At 37.7% G+C, this 23,510-nt stretch overlaps 1 protein-coding gene across 4 annotated transcripts in view; it reads right to left on the bottom strand.

Moving 5' to 3' along the window:
• The window catches only part of KIAA0232 (KIAA0232 ortholog), a 52,758-nt gene extending 29,895 nt beyond the window's left edge, over positions 1-22,863 (bottom strand). For all 4 annotated transcript variants that reach the window (XM_008573108.1, XM_008573113.1, XM_008573109.1 and 1 more), the window contains exons 1-2: positions 22,367-22,863; positions 5,325-5,462 (exon numbers count right to left, since the gene is read on the bottom strand). In XM_008573108.1, the coding sequence (XP_008571330.1) occupies positions 5,325-5,462; positions 22,367-22,597 (369 nt within the window). In that variant the 5' untranslated portion in view covers positions 22,598-22,863. The remainder of the gene's footprint in view (positions 1-5,324; positions 5,463-22,366) is intronic.
• Between the last annotated feature and the right edge of the window lie 647 nt (positions 22,864-23,510).

The raw sequence follows: 23,510 nt of genomic DNA, 5'->3' as shown, positions 1-23,510 counted from the left end.
CCCCCCGGGCATCCCAGGGGCGGAGGGCACCGTGGACCAGAGCCACTTGTCCTTCATACTTAAGTCATAACCCAGGACACCTAGGCACACATATGCAAATACATTAGACAATAACCAAGGAACACCTGAACGCATGCGCCTATTTACATCAAATGCTCGGCAAGATTCTGAACATCTGAGGCACCCTGACCATTTTCCTTCACTTTCCATACAAAGCCTTACCCTGCACATGGAGCTCTTTTTCAGATCTTAGACATTAATTTCTAAAGCAAAGTTAGAAAACTAGTGGGAGGAAACCCATAGTTATTGGCAAAAATAATTTTACTGGCTGGCTTTGCTGAATGTGAGAAGATAAAGTGAAATGGCAGACTCCACTACACCAAGGGTGTTAATCCTCTGTAAGGCTTTTTAACCGCAGAAAGAGTCAGTTACCCAGGGTAACGAGCAGTGCTGTTACTTTCGAAACTAACTCACCTGAAAAAGTTATGACTGCATTCTAACTTTATTTAGTTCCCAAACAGGGCCTCATTAAGTTTCTAATCTTCTAACCATCCTGGAAATGGAAGATGAAATACTAGCTTTGATTCACTTTTAAGTGGCTCAATCAAAATACATAAAACAGAAATATAATTAATTATTAAAAACAAAACAAAAAAGCCAACAATATAAAAAAGCTCTAACTTTGGGGTAGAAGAAACAGAACCAGGTAAACTTGAGGATCCAAAATATAGTTGGGGCACAGTTCAAAATTCTGTATTATATTTTTTTGAACGGGGAACGGAAGGGAGGTCTGGATATATTTAACAATATCAGATATATGCCATGTCCACTGATAACAGAAACGAAACACCTTAGGATAATATCACTTAAAAAATATCCACCTGGAGGAAAGCGTGAATTGCATATTACTGAATCATAGTCCCATTCCTCTTTAACACATCCCGTTACTAAGTGCAACCAAAGCAAATGCAAAATATATCATAGAAAATGAATACCCAAAGGCTGGCCAGTTTCTCAGTTGGTTAGAGCGCAGCCTTATAACTCCAAAGTCAAGGGTTCAGTTCCCTATATTGGCCAGCTGCCAAAAAAGAAAAAGAAAGAATATGAATACCCAGAGACTTGTATGTTATTTGCATGTGTAAATGAAAAAGGAATTAGCAAAGGCAGTTTCTTTTTTTTTTTTTTGTCCTTTTTGTGGCCGGCCACACAGCGCTCAGCCAGTGAGCGCATCGCACCGGCCATCCCGATATAGGATCCGAACCTGCAGCGGGAGCGCTGCTGCGCTCCCAGCGCTGCACTCTCCCGAGTGCACCAGGGGCTCAGCCTAGCAAAGGCAGTTTCAGCTGGGACCTAACAACCAACAAAGCCCAAAGGTCATGAGTCCCTGAAGGAATAAATATTCACCAACTGCATAGATCTTCACAGGTGCTGTCAAATTTTAAACAACGTATAAACACACAACTGAGCTGCCATACTGTTTTGGCAATATCTCTCAGATAAAATATGGAGCTGAGCAGGTCAAGAGAAGTGCTGTAGTGTGTAACGACTTGTTACAAAGATAAATGAATACATAGAGTGATATCACAAATATGTAAAAGTGGAGTCAGAAAAGTCAGTCATTCTCCTTAAATCTCAAGGCAATGAATATTGTCTGATTACCATGGACGCTTTTATAGAAACAGGTTACATTGTAACTATAATAGTCATAGGCACACAAACATAATGACAAAAAAATTCATCTCACATGTAACACAGAACACCACAACCTACCTACACCTCTAGCTAATATAGTAACATAACCTATACTGTCTTATAATTATGTCACTATTTTAATCAACTAGACGGTAAACTTGGATTGTTAATGATTTTTTATTGTGATCAGCTGGTAGTGGTTGTCTAAAAAGCTGTACTGAGAAGAGCTCTAAGAGGGCACTTGGCCTGGGTGGCAAGTAACTGGAACATTATCCATCCTCAGAATTCAGGAAATGAACAACATACCCATATGAAAACATTCATTGTGGCCTAAACATAAAATAAAATTTTGCATTATCATTTCCAAAGCAGGTCCTCCTTGCTCTTTTCTCTCCACTGAAGCCAAAAGACACATTCTAAAAAGAAAACCAGGGGATATCAGATAGGCTACAATTCATGAACTACAACATTGATTCTTTCTATTGCTACAGGCAATAATTAAAGAGGGTTCAAGTTCTTTTCATTGGCTCCCAAGAGCCAGGACTGCTGGTTTGAAGGGTCTGTAGATCGATGCACACATAACAGCACGTGGCTCTGGAGCAGGGGACTGGCATTTAAGAATCTTCTCTTCATTCACTCTATAAGTAATCATTGAGAGTAATCACTGAACACCTGGCATATACCTGGCAACTTCATTTTCTCAGCTGATTTTAATTTGATGAGATTAAAAAATCATTAGGGGGCTGGCCCGGTGGCGCACTGCTACAGTGCGCAGCTTGGGAGCGCAGTGGCGCTCCCACCGAGGGTTCGGATCCCACATACAGACCGGTTCCCGCTCACTGGCTGAGCGAGGTGCGGGCGCAGCACCGAGGGTTGCGATCCCGTTGCCGGTCCCAGTCCGGTACGGGTGCGACACTGAGGGTTACGATCCGTTGCCGGACACGAAAAAAGACAAAAAGGAAAAAAAAATCATTAGGAAAAAGCAATGTAACAATTGTTTATAAAATGAGAAAGAAAAAGCAAGACAGGACAAATATCCTTTACTGGGACTGAAAAAAATCCCATCTGTGACAATCAGGCAAAGGAAAGCATTTTTCGAAAGCAATGACCTAAAGAATCAAAGATCATAGCAAAGCCACTATCATTCCTGGAACTGTTTGTACCTCATACCAAGTTCTTTTCAGCACACAATATACCCAGCTAGTATAAATTACAAGCAAATTAAGCTATAGGAGTAGGGTTTTGCATTACTCTTGAGATAAGGTTCGTAACACTCCTCATTCTTCTGCAGTTGATTTCAGCTGCCCCTGATGTTCACTGAGCTTAACCGTGAGTCACAGGCTAGTCATTTCTCAGCAACTTTTGCAAAGAAGAAATAAAATCCTTTTCCAGATTGAACATGCCCTACTCATATTTTCCTCCCAGTCATGACTCAGCAGCTTCTTTGGGTTTTGCTCAACCTGAACTAACCTCTCACTTGTAAAAACCATCTGCATTCTCAATTCCTTTAAAAGCTCCAAATTACTTCATCAATCTATTCCTTCCATGTCATGACAAAAACACCTTTTGGGTAAATGTCTACCTCACACTTTTCTCTGCAGACTGCCCATCACTCACAGCCCCTGCTGCCGGGGTGGACCTCCAGGCAGCCTTGTCTCCTTATCACAGCTTATCAAATCGGGGTGGACACCTGGCTCAAGCCCAGCCAATTAGATTCTCTAGTTGAACAGTGCTGGAAACTAGAGTTCAACAGTCAGCTTGACGGCGGCTGAAGTGGCCATTCCTCACCATGTGTGTACTAAAGCAGAGAGAGCAGGAGTTCAGATACGGAATGACCCAGAAGCAGGGACAGAAACAAATTAGAGACTGAGGGTCATTAGAGAAAGTGACATTGCCAATGGTACAGTTCCTAACTCAGGTCACTCCTGAGGCTGCTATACTTCCAGCACTTGATTTCAGCGAGATATCCCTATATCCTTTAAGTTTATTTTCTTAAGCTAGGTTAATTATGTTCCTACATGTAATGAAATGGTACCCAACTAAGTCATATAAACAGTAACTTCCAAATTCCTATCCCACAGAATATGAAGCAGCAGCTTCAAAAGATTTAGAAGTTAAAAAATCAAAAGGGAGGGGGAGAAGAAAAGAGTTGGGAAGAGGAAAAAGGGTGGGATAAAAAGAGTAGGCTTTTTAAAAAAATAAATATTCTATTCATTTCAAGAGAAATTCAGTACCTTCTATGTGCTAGGTACTCACTCTGCTAGGCACAAGGACATAAAGATGGGTAACTCACAATTCTTGCCCCAATGATATATAGTCAAGTCAGACGAACAATTGCAGTTTAGGGTGTGAGGGCCCCAATATTTGAGGTATACACAAGATACCATGAGTACATGGCCAGGGGAGCTGGTCTTTCATCATAGACAATTCTGAGTTGGATGAGAAGACAAAGGTGGGAAACACTGAACAAGGAGTTTTAAAAGACACAGCAGCCAGACAGAATGAACTTCTACAGATTATCAAATGCAGCAAAGCTGGTTATCCCAACATTACACCACTGAATAACTTGGTTTAGGAAGTTAGTTTCTGGAAGTCAGAATCCTCTCAATTTAACCTTGCATCATAAAGGTACTTAAACACTCTACTGCAAATAGAATAGTCAAAGCAAATAATTTATTTTATTTTTGTGTGTGTGTGTCTTCTTCCCTCCACCCCCCCTTATTCCCTCCACCCTCCACACTTATTTGTGTATTTATTTATTTTTAGCTCCCACAAATAAGTGAGAACATGTGATATTCTCTTTCTTTGCCTGACTTGTTTCACTTAATATAATTCTCTCTACGTCCATCCATGTTGTTGCAAATGGCAGTATTTCATTCTTTTTTATAGCAGAGTAGTATTCCAAAAGCAAAATCATTTAAGTAGTTATGATCTCAGAGTTTACATCTTAGAGTAACAAAATAAAAATTAATAGTATTAATTTTGAAAGATGATCATATTCTCAAATTATTTTGTTATTTCAGGATTCTGAAAGACATGAGAAATATTTTATATAAAGTGTTAAAAGAGGAATAAAATAATCTTATAACATTTTCTAAAAAAAGTTACAAATCATAAGCAAAAATACTGCTCTTAAAGTATGAGAACTAATATCGCACTTCTAGGAATGTATCCAAAAAATACATTATAGACCATGGGAAAAAAATTACACATAAAATATTCTAGACAGCATCACAAAAAAATCAAGAAGCAAGCCAAATATCCAGTAATAAAGATTATATTATACTGCTATTGGAATATTAGCTGATGAAATACAACTTAACCACTAAAAAGAATAAGGACAATTTAATAACAGGATGAAATATATAATGTTGAATTGAAAGAAGAATGTTAAATTTTGTGTATACTCTAATTATAGTACACATAAAAGAATACATTTTAGGAAACTTGGAAAATTTTTTCTTATGAAAAAATACCATAAAGGAAAAGTGATAATGGTCATGTTACAGTGGTAAGATAATGAATAGTTTTATTTTTCTAAGTTTTTTTGGTCAAGTTGTTATATTTATAAACTTTTTTAAAGCACCCCCTCTCTTTTTTCCTCAAGTATTAGAATTAAAATGTAAACTTACTTCATCAGAAGCAGATCGAAGACACTGGACAGCAGCCTGTTTTTTCATTTCTTCTAGAGTTAGATCTGAACACTTTTTCTTACTCTTTCCCCATTTCTTATAAGCTCCTTTTTCCCAGCCCAGGAAGATGTCATTCTCCTGCAATAGGATAGCACCAGGTTAAATGACCAAGACTAAGTAAGATTCAAACACTATTGTTTTCCACCTGCTTACACATCCATTCCCCTACCAAACATATTCATTCACAAAATGGTACACACTAATAAAGACATGACAGAACTCTGTCAATCACAGCACTTCAGAAAAGCCTATTTGTTTGGTTATCTATTATTTAGATTATCTATGATCTTAACACATCTAACTGGCTTATATTTATGTAAATGCTAACAGGTAAACAACTCAGACATTTGTGTGTAAATGTAAATGCCATAATTTACGTTTCAGTATAAATTCTAAACAGTACAAAGAATTAAATGTCCTGTTCATCCTACTCTTCAATGAGTATTCAGGTTACTATCAGATTTTGACATTTACCAGTTAAATGGTTCAATCCCTACTTCTATATATTGTGGTCTAAAAAATGACAAATATAAAATATTTTGTTAGTATTTTAATTTTTCCCAATGATGTATGCCCATTATAAAATCTGAAGAAAATACAAAAAGCAGGAAGAAAAAAACTCACCCATGATACTACTACCCAGCGAAAACTAGAACAAATTAGTATGCTTCAGTCTCTTTTTTGTATGCTTTAAAAAAACACATCTGAATTCACACCATTTGTATAATTTTGTACCTGATTTAACTTCTCATACTGTAAACACTATCCCATGTTAGTACAAATTCTTTGGCTATGTAATATCCTAAGATGTAGGTTTACTGGGCTATGTCCCTAGACTGGGACTTTAATATTTTTTCATTGCTCTGCTACTTTGTTTTGCCTTTTAAGGCTTTCATTTGATAATTAAGATTAAAACTAGTGGACAAACAAGGAAAAAAAGCCTAGAAAAATGGCAGACAATGAAAAAATTAAGAAAACTACTTACAAGAGCATTTGGCCTACAGTGGGCCCTCAGGAAACATATAAATGAATGAATGAGATGGAATAAAGGAGGAAAAGCAGAATAACAAATTCAAAAGATCTTTTAAGATCAAGTCACATACCACCAACTGCATAACCCAATTTTCACTTTAATCTAATACATAAAAATTACTTTTATGCCACCAAAGAGTGGAAGAAAGATCACTCCCTCTACACTTATCGTTAATTAGCATACTTTTTATTTAATTTCATGGGCATGTTTTCAGATCTTATGAACCTGAAAAAAAAAAAATTCTTTGTCTATGTGGTGTTATTTCCATTTTTCAAGGGAAAATATGCCTCATAGCCAAATGAAAAATATCAATATATTTCCATTTATTGAACATGTTTAGCTGGACTACACCTGAAACCTGATATTTCTTATCAATGATATCTTCTGGAGATACAACTTGTTCAATAACAGGAACATAGGATAGAATCACAGAAGCTTCTTGAAGACACAGAAAAATGTTCTTATTTCCTATTGTTTGTTATTTATATAAAACAAAGGCAGAAAAATTTACAAAATTATTCAAAACAAGATTCATTTTTGTCTGGGCTGCCGAGATTGGCCCTTTTTCCTTACTGAGCATTTTTAAACATGTGTCTCTACTGCAGCTATATTAAAACTCAGCAAAGATAGCATACATTCAATGATCCCAATACATTTGTATTATACAGACAGAAGGTACTTTCAAAATTCACATGGACCTACAGTCCTTCTAGAGCAAAGCTGGACAGTACATATCAAACATCTTAACCATGTACATGTATTTTTGATCTAATAATTCTACTTCTGAGAATTTATCCTAAGGAAATAATCACTTATGCGTACAAAAATTTAGCTATAGTGATACTGATCATACTGCTGTCAATAATGGCAAACATGTAGAAATGACCTAAATGAAAAAATAAGGAGACTTGGATCTAATATCTAGGTGATGGGATATTATACCTACTAAAAAGAGATTATCAAGTCTACTCGTTGACAGGGAAAGCTATCCACAATATATGAGCTTTTACAACAGTATCTCATTTTTGATTAAAAACACACACACACATGCATGTATGTACACACACACATTAATGTGCATCAAAAGGTCTGAGAAGAAATGTATTAAGAGGTCACCAAGGAGCTTGACTCTTGATGGGAAGGGGTAGGATACTAGATTTTTATTTTCTGATTTTTCTTGTACTGTAACTGAGTCATCTCCTTGAATGGCCAAAAAAGTTTGTTGTTGTTTTAAATAGAAAATTTATAAGTCAAGAGTAGAAATAAGAAAAGGTCCTATAGATCTTCACCTAGAACAGGTATGTGGCGATAGCTTTATATTTCCTGTCTGGCATCCTTCTGTTTATACATGGATATAAGATTCATTCAGTAACCATTTAAGTGTCTTCTTTGTGGCATTAGGGATACAACAATGAATACAACACAGTCCCTGCCTGCCAGAGGTGCACTGTCAGGAGGTGGGGGGGAGGGACATGTAAGTCAACCATACTAGATGACTGTTACTATTACAGACGTCCATAGGAAGCATTAAGGAAATGCAGAGAAGGCATGATCCTTTCTTGGACTGGGAAGTAAGCAAAGGCTTCCTACAGAAGGAAGGGTCACTGAAGTGAAGTCTTAAAGATTGAATATACATTTGGGCTAGAGTGAGGGGGAATACAAGGTGGCACAAACAATGTGCTAAAGCAAAGGACAGCGAACTTTTTCTTTTTCTTAACCGAAGTTTGCTTTATTTCCCTTAGCAAATTGTTTTTCAACAAAATCTTAGTTTAAAAAGTAATTCAGGGCCGGCCCGGTGGCGCACTGGATAAGTGCGCCGCTTGGGAAGCGTGGAGGCACTCCCGCCCGAGGGTTTGGATCCCACATACAGACCGGTTCCCGCTCACTGGCTGAGCGAGGCCCGGGAGCAGCACCGAGGGTTGCAATCCCGTTGCCGGTCCCCGGTCCGGTACGGGGGCAACACTGAGGGTTGCGATCCGTTGCCGGACACGGAAAAAGATAAAAGACAAAAAAAAAAGTAATTCATAAAGCTAGTATAGTAGTTTTGTTGTTGTTATTGTTTTTACACATATTTATGGGGTACAGAGTTGACTATCAGTATTTGTGTACAGTATGTCATCAAATCAATATTATTAGCATGTTCATCATTACAATTGTAAGTACTTTGTGTGTCTCTTACCCAATTACTCTCTATCCCCCTTTCCCCCTCCCCCACCTGTAGTAACTATTAAGTGTGTTCCCTCCTTCTGAAAGTTTACAGTGAACTTCTTCTGTAAAGGGCCAGATAGCAAATATTTTAAGCGTCATAAATATTTTGAGTCCAAGAGGATAGATCAAGGATATAATGTAGGCACTTTTATGAAAAAGAGACAACACATTTCTACAATTTTTATTGATAAAACTCAAATATAATCATTTGGTACAATCTTTTTGTAACACATGCCTACTAATGAGAAGAGTGGAATTCTTTTAGCAGGGAAGGAGATAACACGTTATTAACTGGGGTTCAAATGTTCCCTATCATCAAAATCAATTACAAATATTCACCTGTTAATACTGATTTTTTTCTTCCCAAATTTTTATTGTGGTAAAATATACACAAAACATCACTTAGCCATTTTTAAGTGTACAGTTGAGTGTTAATGCTGATTTCTCAAGTAACGGCTTTAAACTGAGGTTACCAGAAATGGGAAAGGGGGAGGAGGAAAGAAGGTAAAGAAGGAATTGATAAGAGGACATGAAAAACGATTATAGTGTATTATGCTGAATATAATAATCATCCTGATATGAGCATCACATATTGCATACAGGTATTGATATTCATCTCTGTACCACAGAGACATACAATCAACTATATTACAATAAAAAATAAAATTATATTAAAATAAATAACAGCTTCACTGACATATAATTAACAAACCATAACATTTACTCTTTTAAAGCGCATAATTCACTGATTTTTGGTACCTTCACAGGGTTATGAAATAATCACCACTAATTTAAAAGCATTTCATCACCCTCAAAAGAAACCCTGTACCCATGAGTAGTCACTTCCTAAGCTACCAAGCTACTGGTAACCACTAAACTGTTTTCTGTCTCTATACACTTACCTATTCTGGACACAGCAAATAAATGGAATCATTCAATATATGTCTTTTTGTGTCTGGCTTCTTTCACTCAGTATGATGTCTTAAAGGGTCATCCATGATGCAGCATGTATCAGTACTTCAGTCCCTTTTTTGACCAAATGATATTCCATTGCATGGATGTACCATGCTTTGTTTATCCACTCATTCATTGGTGGACATTTGAGTTATTTCCACTTTTTGACTATTTTAATACTTCTGTGAATACTCAAGTATAAGTTTTTGTATAGCCATATATTTTCAGTTCTCTTGGGAATATACCTAGGAGAAGAACTGCTGGGTCATATATTAACTCTATGATTAGTCTTCTGAAGAACTGACAGACTACTTTCAAAAGCAGCTGTACCATTTTACAATCACACCAGCAAATTATGAGGGCCCCAATTTTTCCTCATCCTCACCAACATTTGTTCCTGTGTTTTTAATTTTAGCCATCCTAGTGGGTATGAAGTGCTATTTCATTATGGTTTTTATTTCCCTAATAACTAATGATGTTGAGCATCATTTCATGTGCTTACTGCCCATCTGTACATCTTCTTTGGACAAATGTCTATTCAAATCCCTGTCCAGTATCTATACTTCTAGCCATATGCCAGAACCAAACTGTCTTGATTACTGGAGCCTTGCATTAAGTTTTCCAATTGGAAAGTGTGAGGCCTCCAACTTTACTCTTCTTTTTTCAAGATTTTTTTGGGTATTCTGGGTCCCTTGCATTTCCATATGAATTTTAGGATCAGCATGTCAATTTCTGCAATAAAAACAGCTGGGATTCCGATAAGGACTGTGTTGAATCTTTAGATTAGTTTGGGGAGAACTGTCATCTTAATAACATTAGGATTTCTGATCATGAACACAGGAAGTTTTTCTATTTATTTAGGTCTTTGATTTCTTTCAATGATGTTTTATAATTTTATAGTGCACAAGTCTTGCATTTCTTTTCTTAAATTTATTCTTAAGTATTTTATTCTTTTTGATACTATTATAAATGGAACTATTTTCTTAATTTCATTCATTAGAATTTCATATATACAAGATCATGTCCTATGGGAATAGAGAGTTTTACTTCTTCCTTTCCAATTTGGATGTCTTTTATTTCTTTTTCTTACTTAATTGCCCTGTTAATGCTGATTTATAATAACATTTTACATACTTTATGTTTGAAAATGTCTTCACACAAATAAATCTTGCCAAATGCTGATATTAATCCACATACATGAGTTTAATTGAACATATTATTGCTCAGAAGGCATTTATAGAATTCTGTTAGATTCTTCTCTTGATATTTGCCTTTCAGCATGTCAGTACACTGCTGGTTAATCACTTCCACGTGAAATTTACCAATTAAACAGGTAAACAGACTGAGCTAAAGAAATTCTTTGCACTGTGTCAAAATGGGAATAATGCCTCTGGAACTATAGTTTGAACCTGGACAACCGATCCACTGTAAATGTGTGTGAGAATGGATATTTCACTCCTTGTTTTAACTTTTCACAGAATGAGAAATGTACAAAACAGCTTGATATTATTTATGATTCAAACAACGTAAGTTGTTAGAAAGACTTCACCACATTTTGTCTTGTAATTTTAGATTGAATTAATTAAGAAGCATTATCCAACCTGTAGTAAAAGCTACACAAACCATAAAAGACAACACACTTTTTTGTATTCTTTTCTTTTTACTTATTATATTTGAGAGCTCCCTCATTCTTTTTCTTCCTTCATATACTGTGTGAATATATCATAACTTATTTAAACAACATTTAACTAACAGCACTGAACCTTATACAGCATGTCCTCGCTCATAAGTGGGAGCTGGATACAACAATCACAATAATTCCTTGAACTTTCAAAACGAGAGAACGAAACTGAGGCCACCAGAGGTAGTTGGGGGGGAGAGACGGGCCATAAAAATATTTACGTTGTGTATGATTAAAAAAAAAAAAAGCCTTTCACTGATGGAAAAAAGAAAAAAATCAAATTTAAAAAGAACATAATATAAAAAGATCCAAGATATTTCTATTTTATTTATTGTTACCTTTTAAAAAGTCTCCTCTGCTGCACTAATTAAAAGCCCATTTATACATAAATATAAAATATTAGACATGTGCCAAATAGTTACTCAGAACACTGAGTAAAATCAAGTACCAAAAGCAAATATGGCTAAAGAACTTACCAACATGAGAGTCTATTTATCACCAGGTACTTTTCTAGACACTATTGTGAGGAAACATAAGGCTAGAGTTTTGGCTGGCTTTCTCATACTGTCTTATATCAAAGAAATTGGGAACACCACCAAGTCTGAAGGTTCAGATTCCCTTACTGCCAGCCACCAAAAAAAAAAAAATCAATCTGGTAACAGGAGGAAGAAAAAGAACACAATATTCTGAAACACAGCTGGTACCACTGATGCCTGCTGTCAGCTGCTGAACATCCACCCCCGCGGCCCACACCTTCCTGCTAACAGCATCCTGAATAACGGAAACCATGATATATCTGAATAGGACTCATGCCACCACATCTTCAGGCCATAATACAAAACACTTAACTGGCTTTATACAAAACAGCACGTTTCATCCCTTTGGCCACAAGGATTGGCTCAGAAAGAGGATGTAACCAATAAGAAATGAGCACTTCATGGTTTCTGCTGGGAATGTAGGTAACACTTCCTTTGGACAGTATGTAAGAATATGATGCCAGAAACATGCTCACTGTCACCACCTCTACCCTACAAGGAGCTGGCTGCAAAACTGACCTGCCAGAGGGAGGCAGGCAGAGAGGCAGAGCAGAAGCCCTAATGACACTGAAGCCTTGAATGAAACCAAGGCAAGGCCAGCCCTACTTCAGGACTTTTAGTTACATGAGCCTTTTCCTTCTCCTTAAACCAATTTAGGCCAAATCTTTGGTTCCTTGTAAATAAAAGATATAGCCAGAATTTGAGGAAAAGACTCGGTGATAAATACTCTGGCATCTCATTGCTCGAAAGAACTGCTATTTGCCTCTAAAAAATGAGGAGCTCCAATAAACAAGCATAATTTCCACTCAACTAATCTATTTTTTTCCTACTAGTCTTCAGCCAACAGTGATGATTCCTAGCTGACCTCCCCACCTTCAGCTGCCCAACCAGCTGGTCCACTGCATGTACTACTGACTAGCTACAGCAATGCATCTTTTTGTCTCCAGGACTAAAGTATAAACCCCCTAACACAGCACATCAGGTTCTTCAGAATCTGTGTCCTGCTGGCCTTGCACAGTCTAATCTCCCCCCACTCCTTTACCATACTCTTTTCTGGCCTCACAACATCAGGCCCCTCCTGTTTCCAGTTCCTTTCTTCTTCCTTCAAGACTGTCCAACTGTTATCTCCTCTGTCACTCTTACTATAATCATTCCCCATCCTCCACACTGCCACAGTATTTCACAGATCCCTAAACTGGCAGTTGTCTCCCAGGGACCATCCCCAGTTATCTCTGTATTCGTGATACCTGACACAGTGTCAGGACTGCAGTTGGCACTCACATTTGAGTAAAAAGCAGAAATATGAGTTTTTAAAAATATAATCTTTATATTCAAAACTTCTCTGCTCCATGAAAAGATTTTACACAAAAAAACTTTTAAATGGTATCTTGGGAAGTATGTGGATGTGAATTGCATATCCATCATTAGTACTAACTCCTCTTCTGACTTTATTTTCATATTCCTTACATGTAAAGTTTTATGTATTTTCTTCTGCCTAACATAAGTGCTCACACAAAATAATTCTAAACCTGATAGGTAGTAGTTTTAAATTTAATCAATTTTCTCATAATAACCAAAGCTAATCTTATTCAAGTTCATTCCCAGGAGCTTGAGGTGGAAAATCCTTAGCTTTACTTATTTCAAATGTATCAATACATAGACTGTTTTAAAAAACATGCTTTAGCTGCAAGTAACCTTTAAAACAATTTTGAAATATACTAAAAGAATTTTTAATATACAGATTTACTGGTTAATTTCATTATAAAATATTAATTATAAAAAATGCAAACATGTAGAAGCTTAAAAGTGGCTAAAAAAGGTAAAAAGATAAGTCAGTTCCACCCTAATATCAATCCCAAAAGGTAACTATTGTTAACAGCTGGAATGTATGTAACTCAATTTTTTTAAATGTGGAATTTATCCCAGAGTATATACTAGTACAATGGAAATGTACAGTTTTAAGAATAGTAATATACCTATCAGGTTACAGTCAGACCTAGCATACTCCCAGTAATCTTAGAGAAGCCGTACCTGCCAAAAGCTATCTTTGTTGCCCTCATACTTAATAGTTTGGGTAAGATCTTTTGGATTGGAAGTCATTGTCTTCAGAATCTGAAAGGTATTGCTCCATTATGTTCTCAAAAGCAACACTGGAAATGAGAAGTCCCAAGTCTTTAGTAAGGCCTGTTTTTTAATCTCTTTGGAAGACTATAGCCCTTTCTTTGTCTTTGGTGGTCTAAAATTTCAAAACCATGCACCTTGGTGGAGCAGTGGTTCTTCCATCCAGAGGAAGAGTGATGTCCCCTCCCCTTGAATCTGTGTGGGCTGGAGTCTGTTTAACTAACAGAGTACAGTGGAAGTAATGCTATGTGACTTCTAAGACTAGGTCATAAAAGGTCTTGAGCTTCTGCCTGGTTCTCTTGGGCTGCTTGTGTTGAGAGAACCAGCCAACCATGTACAAGAGATGTTCAAAAAGTTCATGGAAAGATTTGTATTATATTTGAATTCCATTTTTCCATGAACATCTTGAAGTACTCTCATAAGTCTTGCTACCCCACAACCTACACAAAGAGGCTGGTCAACAATCCCAGCTAAGCCCAGCCTTCCAGCACCCCTGACAAGGTGACAGACATATCAGTGTAGCTATCTTGGGTTCCCCAGGCCAGCTCATCTGCCAGCTAAGTACCACTGAATGACTTCAGGTAACACTACAAAGAGCAGAAGAATCACCCAACTGAGCCCTGCCCAAATTTCTGACTTACAGAATCTGTCAGGTATAATAATGTTTTTTTAAGACAGCTGGCCAGTACGAGGATCCAAACCTCTGACCTTGGTGTTACCAGATGATATTCTCCCAAGTAAGCTAATCAGCCAGCCTGGTTTTTTTTTTTTAAGCTACTAAGTTTTGGGATAGTTTATTATGCAATAACACTCCTACCACCAAAAAAAGTATTTCTTTTGTACTGAACATCTCTTTTAAACTCAAAAGGACATCCCCTAAGCCATCTCATTATACCTTCTGGTGAGCAATTCCAGGTTCATTCTATCTATATATACCATCAAAAGATTCTTACTTTAGTTTCCTAAAATTTATTAGTTTTTAACCTGGTCATCATGTCATAAAGACATAATAGTAATTGCCACTGGAATGTGTCACTCCACAGTTTAAGGAAACACCTTTTTAAGAGACTCAACTGTGTCACAGTTAATAATTACATCCAAAAATATAGTGACCATGCTTGCTGAACCCATAATTAGGATTTATAGCTAGGCCTAATATTTCAAGTTGAGATTGTTATGGAAAAAGATGGAAATACAGTATTAGCAGCTCATCTTTGACTCTAATAAATGCATTAGCCCACCTGCTAGAAGAGGGGTAGTTAATAGAAGAAAATAGCTATTTGATGGAGGATGGAGAGGTTTGGATGAATGGCAATAATAGTAGCAGTAGTGCTTGTTGTCATCAGTATTTACTGAGCACTCACTCCGTGTCTGGTATTGCTCTAACTATATTACCAGTACCTAGAATGATGCCTGGAACCTACAGCAGCTCAATAAATACAGGGTCAATGAATAAATCTTCTTCAATCTTCAGTAATGCTATCAGATATGTACATAAGGTACATGTTTTAAAAATGAAGAGACAGGCACAGAGATGTTAACTTGCCTAAGTTAGTGAAGAAGGTGGGGTTAGAACCCAGGTCTTCAGACTCCACAGCCCATGTTCTTTACTATGTGATAATGACTCACAGTAAAGTGTGGGGGAGGAGGCTTCCTCAAAGGGTAGAGAGAGAACAGGTGGCTATGGGTCTGACAATCACTTGGAATAAAGGTCAAAGTGCTACAAAAGGAAACTTTGGTCTAGGTGAGTGGTACAAGTTTTCTCATAACCCTTCTGATGCCTCCAGCTTGCCTCCAGCTTAATTTTTTATGAATTATCCGATGATGTATACTCTATTCCACACCCACTCCTCAGAATGGTTCCTATCCCTTTCGGAGTAAATGTGAATACTAGCATGTACACGTTCTTCCATTAGTAGCCAGGGCAAATTCTTACAAAGACTTCATGGCTAGGGAAAGTTCTAGGAAGACATTCCTGGCTTCCTTCCTGGAGCTCTGAAATGCTGATTTAATAAACATTAAACTAAGTAGGTACATATAACCAAATAAGAGAATGAAAATAGGAAGTGTCACCTGAATGCAAATAGTAATGCTTATTATAAAGAAGTTATTTAATTAATGTCTGTTGAATAAATGTTTGCTGAAATACAGTATATGCAGTGAGACACCTGAGGAACCCAAGATGGGTTAGATTTTTATAGCTCCTATTGTTAAAGATTATAATAACCTGTAAAGAGAAACAGTGCAAATGCTAGCTTTTCCAAGCAGTGAAATGCTAAACAGGACATACTGCAAGAGTTATGTCACGAATGGCTGAAACAGCAAATGAGCTTTGCTGAATGCAGAAGCGATGAGTCTCACCTAGCCATCAGTACTAGGATTATTCTTACATAACCTGTGGGCAAATACAGATAATGCAATAAGCCAGCCACATTTCTAGAAAAAGGGACTCTGAGCTAGAAGACATAAGGGATCTTCAAAAAGTTCATGGAAAGATTTGTATTACCTTTTAATTCTACTTTTCCACGAACTTTTTGAAGTACCCTTGCACAATTCAATTAGGAGATTTAAAAGAAACCACAGTGAAGTCACTTTCCTGATGGGCAGGCCCCAGTGTGCAGCTATGGGGTCTGCACCCACTCCTATCACGCCTCCCCCCTACACACAAATCAGAGAAAGAAGCACGCAGCTATTCATTTGTTTAATAAATATCTGATCATCTTTTGTACTCCAGAAGCTGTTTTAAAGACTGGAAATATAGCAGAAAACATAGTAGACAAGTTCCCTAGCTTCATGAATTGTACATTCCAGCAGGGGAGACATACAAATAAGTAAAATACAAAGGTCACATTCATGCAACTACACCCAGATAAAGAAAAAGAACATTACCAGCAACCCAGAAGTCCCTTTCGTGCATCGCACAACTTCAGAACTCCTCACATGTCCAGACAGGAATGCAGCAGAGTGGCCTCTTTCCCACCCGTTCCTTTTCCTGGGATCCTGGCACCTACATCTCTAGTTTTTTCTCTCTGGCCCTGAGAGACTGCCCCAAGCTCCACTGCTTCCTTTGCTTCTTTAAAGGGCCACCTTTTTCTCAGCCTCTCGGCCCAGGCCTAGGTCAGCACATTTCCCCGGGGAGGAAGCAGCTGCAGACATCAGCGCCTTGTGCCAGCAGGTGTCACTTGCTGGGCGCTATCTCCTCAAGGCCAGTTGCCTTAGCAGGTCTCTGATGCCTTAGAGCAGGTGGTGTAGGTCTGTTCTGGTTTTGTCTTTATCTGGCTTTTCTAGTTAATCTGGGCAAGAAAGTTGGTCTGCCACCATTAAATTTCTAAAAGAAGGTATTTGTTTACTTGCTTGGTTTGGTTTTAATTTGTCTTATCCTCAGTCTTTCCCTGACCCACTGTATTTAAAACAGAAGCCTCCTCCTCTCAGTCCTCTAGCCTGCTTTATCTTTCCTCACAGCACTTGTTACTACCTGAATTATGATTATCTCTGTCTCACATGTATGTCACATGCTGTGTGCCAGTCACTATTGCAAGTACTCATTTTCCATTCACAATAACTCATTTACACTTGATCTTAGCCAAAAGGCCGAGAAGCGATCACAATAACTCATTTAATCTTTGCAACCATCTTACTGTCATCCATATTTTGGGGTGGAAAAATACTTAGATACAGTGGCTAAGTAACTTGCCCAAAGTCACACAGCTAATAAATTTGAGCACTGTCTGTTTTTACTGTTCCTTCTGTTTAAGCCAGAAGACTGAGCTGGGTTTTCTGACATAACCACAGACTCCTGATAAGAGTAATAAACAAAGAATTCATCATGCTGAGAACACTGATATATAAAGACATAAGAAAGGGGTTATAAGAATGACAGCCCCATCTTCCTCAAACATCTCTTCCTGCCCATGACAGATCATGGGGAGGAACTTGCTGTTGACTATCAATCTAGCACAACCTCAAGGAAAGTTAACTTCTATGTTTAAGTTATATTTTATTATAGTTTCCCTTTTAGCCTCTTTTGAACAAGACTGTTAAATATTTTGAACTAACCTAACACAAACTTATTGTAAGATTTACAGGATAGCCAAGCTTGATGCTCCAAGTCTCCAGGCAATGCATGCTGTCGTGTAGTTCACTTTCATACTACAGGAACTTAACTCATGAGTCAACTATCAACGGAGCAAACAGATGAACACTGCCATAGTCTAAAAACTACAAGACAGCAGACCAATTCCACATAATTTCTAAAGCTTGCCTTTACAGTAGTAGAGTGTTTTGTCTTAGTCATTTAACATTATTTGTTAAATATGAAAACAATAGCAAAATCCTCTGGTACAAAAGATGGGTCTTACAGACATGAGTTTAAATCCTGACTCATCACTGTGTGGCCTGAGGCAGATCCCTACCCGCTCTGACCTCATATTTCCACATGAGTAAAAATAAGGAAAATAATGCTTACCAACTTCAGTGTTTGGCTTGAAGACTGAATAAGGAATCCTTACACATGAAACGACTGGCATTGCATTTTGCACACTGTAGTGTTCCCTACATGCCTGAGCTACTGACAAAGACAAAGGCACTGCAGTAGGATGTCAACTACCAAACATGAATGGATAACTGAGTTAGAAAAATCACCATTTTTCATTCACCAAAGTAACAGCTGATTCATCCTGGAATCATCAATGGATGGTAAAACTGTACAAGCCTCTCTGCACAGGTCACTTATAAATTACAAAAAGAAGAATGTTCAGATTTACAGAGGAGAAACCTGGCAGACACCATCTGAACCAAAGTCAGCATCGCCAAGAATGAAACAGACCGCCCTCATGTGCCATCTGAGGTGATGCACAGAAAACAAAACGTCATTATTTATGTAATGTTACCACCATAAATACATAAGCTGACTCTAAGCATGAGAAAACATCTGACACCAAAACTAAGAGACATTTTGCAAAACAACTGGCCTGGACACTCTAAAAATGTCAATGTCATGAGACAGAAAGGAATGATAAGGAACCATTCCAGATTAAAGGAGATTAAAGAGATGTGACCACCAAAGTCAATGCAGGATCTCAAACTGGATATAAGATGAAGGGAAAAAAATTACAATGAAAGACATTATTGGAACAATTGAAAAAAACTGAATATTGACTATATATTAGATAATAATGCTGTATCAATGTTAATTTTCCTGAATTTTATAACTAAGATGAAAGATTTATATGATCTGAAGAGAAACTAGAATATCCTGAATTACTATGGCTATGGATCTATTCAGGACAGGTAGGCATAAGAGAAGAGAGGACAGAAATTAAGCAAAAGTGGGAAAATGACCCAGTGAAGAGTACATGAGTTCTTTGTGCTATTCTTACTGTTCTTCTGATGTTTGGAATCATTTCACAAGAAAAATTTTTTAAAAGGATGAATATGTGAGTACTGCCCATAAAGATGTTCTAATCTGAGAAAGATAATACATTCCAGTAACTATAAATGAAGAACTTTACAGTAGAAACGTGATCAAGTTTGGTAGAAGACATTGATTTCATCAGGAATTATCAGAAAAAGTTTCACAGAGAGAGGTGACCTAGGTGTTGAAGGATGGAGAAGAAAGGTAGTTTATAACGTGTAAAAACAATACATAGTGAATTCCTGATTATCTGAGAATATCTAAACATGACACACACATACCTTCTCCCCCCCCCCCAAAAAAAAGGGAAAAAAAAGAAAATTCTGTGGAAATAAAATCACTGACACAGCTCTGCTATCACCATACTAGAAGGCAGTTGTTCTCTAGAACTACACAGTAACCAGCTGATACCACAACTGTGTTTACAACTCTGCCAAATCAGAGGATTTAAGGTAAATCAATGTGGTTATTCAGCCTCAACCAAGACTAGGGTCTGATCAGCCTCACTTCCTACCTAATAATGACCCTGAGCAGCCGAGACCAAATTCATGGTCAAAATCTGTTTCAGAACTCAAGAGCTTTTGTGTGTTTTTCTTTTAACCAAGACTGGGAAAGATGATGGATCGAACATAGCAGGTATGGCTAGTAGTTGAAGCAATGGCCTTAAAACGGGCCATTTGCAATTCAGGGGTAGACTAACTCAAGGACCAAGGGGTGAGAAAAGTGATGAGGAGACGGACATCCAGGTGTGGAGTAGTTTGGCCTCCACCTGAGGAGCTAGGCCACCACAGCGTGAACTAGAGATCAGGAAAGGTGGCAAACTCCTCACCTAGAACAGGTCTGCTAACCTGACTGTCAGCTGGAGTTCTGAATCGCAGAAGCTAAGCTGAAGCCCCTTCTGTTCTCCTTATCCCTGCTAGGAGAGAACTTCCCTGCTCTACATCCTAACACTCTTCCTGGGCAAACACTGAGCACATCCTCCCCTCGAGTCATACATTTGCTTTTGCCACCTTTAAGAGGAAATTATAACTCCAGGGAAGAGTACCATAGGGACTAACTGACCCTCAAGTCACCTCTTATTAAAACATATCATTTTCTTTTTCTTTTTTTTTTTGTCCTTTTTGAGACCGGCCACACCGCGCTCAGCCAGTGAGCACTGTGAGCGCACCGGTCATCCCTATGTAGGATCCGAACCCGCAGCGGGAGCGCTCCCGCGCTCCCAGCGCCGCACCCTCCCGAGTGCGCCACGGGCTCGGCCCAGAACATATCATTTTCAATTTGACCTTCCTCATCAGCATGGGACTGGGCACACTCTGCTACCCTGGGCTAAGTGGAAGAGCATCTTAGGGGCCTTTTATTTCCCTGTGGATTCTCCTTCTAACTCCAGACATGTTATGTTTTCATTAACCTTCATCTGTCCTGTGTCCTAAAGAATGAACGAGAATTTTGGAGGAAGGATCAAACACAGCTGCAGACACTAATAGTTTCCCTGATCCCTAACCCAAATCCCTACAGCTAATAAAGAAACCAGAAGATTCACAAACAAGTCTGATCAGAGATGTTTGACTATAATCTTATTAACAAAAGGCCTATGTTTTATCCTGGGTCCTGTGACACCAAGCACATAAATACTTAGTGCTAGAAAATTTATTAGTGTTGAAATATTCTAGGCTGACATACAACTCTAAGAAATGAGAAGTTACATTAAAGTCCTACCAAAAAAAGCTATTCATTCCTTATGAGTATATTTTTTAAAGTGAAGTACATGATTTTCTGAATTATGAGAAATATCTTCCTCATTTCTGCAAATAAAAGTTCTTCTATGTTTGCAGATTTAACATTTTACCTGCACATAAACAAGTTTATTTCACATTTAATAGAAAGCGATGGCAAATAATAGAGCTTTGGGAAGAAAATTATACAAAATACTGACCACCAAGATAACACATTTGCTGAATTATTAGTTAAGTCAATCCCCTCATAACCTCACTTGACCTAATTTCCCTCAGCCGAAGCAGCAAGCAACAGGGAAGCAGGGAAAATGCAGCTGTGTACATCTACAAACGATTAGGAAATATGCTCTCTACAACTGCTTTATGAAAATGTTAAACATCTTGGTGAAATTCTCTGTATGTATTATTTATAGGAGTTTGAGGCTTTTTTGTGTGTGGTTTGGAAGGGCAAAGGCAGTTTCTTCTGTTGATGAAACTTTGTTCCTGCTTTCAGTGTTAGTAACAATGGTTTAAAACAACAAAAACTGCCCACAAAATATCTCCTTCTTCCCCCCAAGGGTCTATAAAAAAACAAAAGATTTTTTGTGAAATTTGTATACAGAAGTTACGGAGTCATTCACGACTGATGACTCTGCTTCCCTTGTGGCAGGCCTCACTTTCAGTAGCTGCTCTTGGAGAGTAAGAATGAGATTGAGATTTTTATCAAGAGCCTAGATAGATTTGGTTGGTCTCTCACTTTAAACTCAGCACCAAAGTCAAATAAAATGTGTAAGGACCAACTTACACAGTGATACACGGTGAATTATGGCAAAGTTATATGCCTCACGAAACTTTAAGTCTACTGACTTGTCATACACACTGTGATTAATGAGCAGTTTAACATCATTCCTGCAGCTAAAATATAACATTAAACTTTGGAATGGTAATAAGTATGACAGACACATAATTAAATATCTAGTCATAATGTGTGATTTTCCTAAATAGTAGAAACCAACATCTCAGAGCAGTACTACTCAAAGGTAGCAGGTCGAGAAACCATGACCAGTCCATGACAAGATCTGGAGTCTGTCCCAGAATGTAATCAACACTGAGAAAGACTAACTATGGAGGAAAAAACTGAACAGTGAGCTTAGTGACACAGCTGATTTACATTCCAATGCAATCTTACCTTGTCACTGACAGGATAAGTTTGCACACCACACACTGAATAGCCCTGCTCTACAATATAAATGTGCTCTTTTAAGAAGAATGCATACACATACACATCATCAATTTTCACAAAACATTTAAAACACATAAATACCTGTTCCTGTAGGTCGTAGTCATAGCTGTCATGCAGCAGAAGACTGAGGACATATCGAGTATAAATCATGGCATCAATGCCACATTTCTCTAGCTCTTGTCCCAGCCAGGTCTGCACTGGACCCAAAGCATGAAGCAGAGACATTTCAGAAACAGAAACAAGGCCTGGATAAGAACTTGAGGAGCTTTCAGATGGCAAACCATCCACCACAACTGTACAGATAGGGCGCATGAATTTAGGTTGCTGACATCCTTAAAATGCGAAGCATTTTCTGTAGTTGATATTCTGTTGGTAACTGGAGATGATTTTCACTCCAGGAAAAAGGAGAGATGCTTGACATCTAGGATAAGCATTTATTCTTGCTGGTAGTCAGCCATCTAGAACAGAATTTCCCTCTTCAGGCATGACCAATGAATCAACATCCTGATAGCAACATGCGTGTAGATCTGATTTTCTACTTTAATTTCACATTGAGGCCAAATGTAACTCTTCGGCAGAACCTACAAAAATGACAGAGGGGGAAAAATGTATACATTATATATAGATATAAAATAAATTACTGAACTTTTGAAAAAATCAAATAAACTGTTCTTTATTAAAATATCTTTGGTACCTTAGAACACTGATTTTTTTTCCCCCATAATCTTAGACATTTTAAAGTAAGTGACAATGTAAACTTTTAAAAGAAAGGAAAATTCAGAAGTTAGTGTTCTCCTAGTGCTCAATTATACTGCTGTTTATCTTGCCATCAAAGACTGGACTAGTAAAATTTTGTTTCTGTAATGCTGAAAGAATTTATCTAGTAACAAATCACTATTTCATATTTTTAGTTTTGTCCTTCTTGGCGGGGCAAAGGTAGTGACTGGCCAGTACAGGGGTTCAAACCCTTGACCCTGGTGTTACGACACCATGCTCTAACCAATTGGGCTAAACAGCCAGCCCACTAGTTCATATTTAAGTATAACAGAAGTAAGCAGTTGAATAGTAATTTCATTCAAGCACTGGTAAAATCAGTTCTTTAAATTTAAGTTTTATACAGGTAATCAATTATTTTGTATAGCTAAAATTTTTAGAACTGATCACCGCTTATTTCATAAAAATTAACGTGAAGCAGATTTGTTTTATAGCCATGCCAGGCTATACT

The sequence above is a fragment of the Galeopterus variegatus genome, unplaced genomic scaffold (assembly GCF_000696425.1).
Source record: "Galeopterus variegatus unplaced genomic scaffold, G_variegatus-3.0.2 Scaffold878, whole genome shotgun sequence".
Classification (NCBI taxonomy): Eukaryota; Metazoa; Chordata; class Mammalia; order Dermoptera; family Cynocephalidae; genus Galeopterus; species Galeopterus variegatus.
This window is presented reverse-complemented; position numbering and strand designations above follow the sequence as displayed.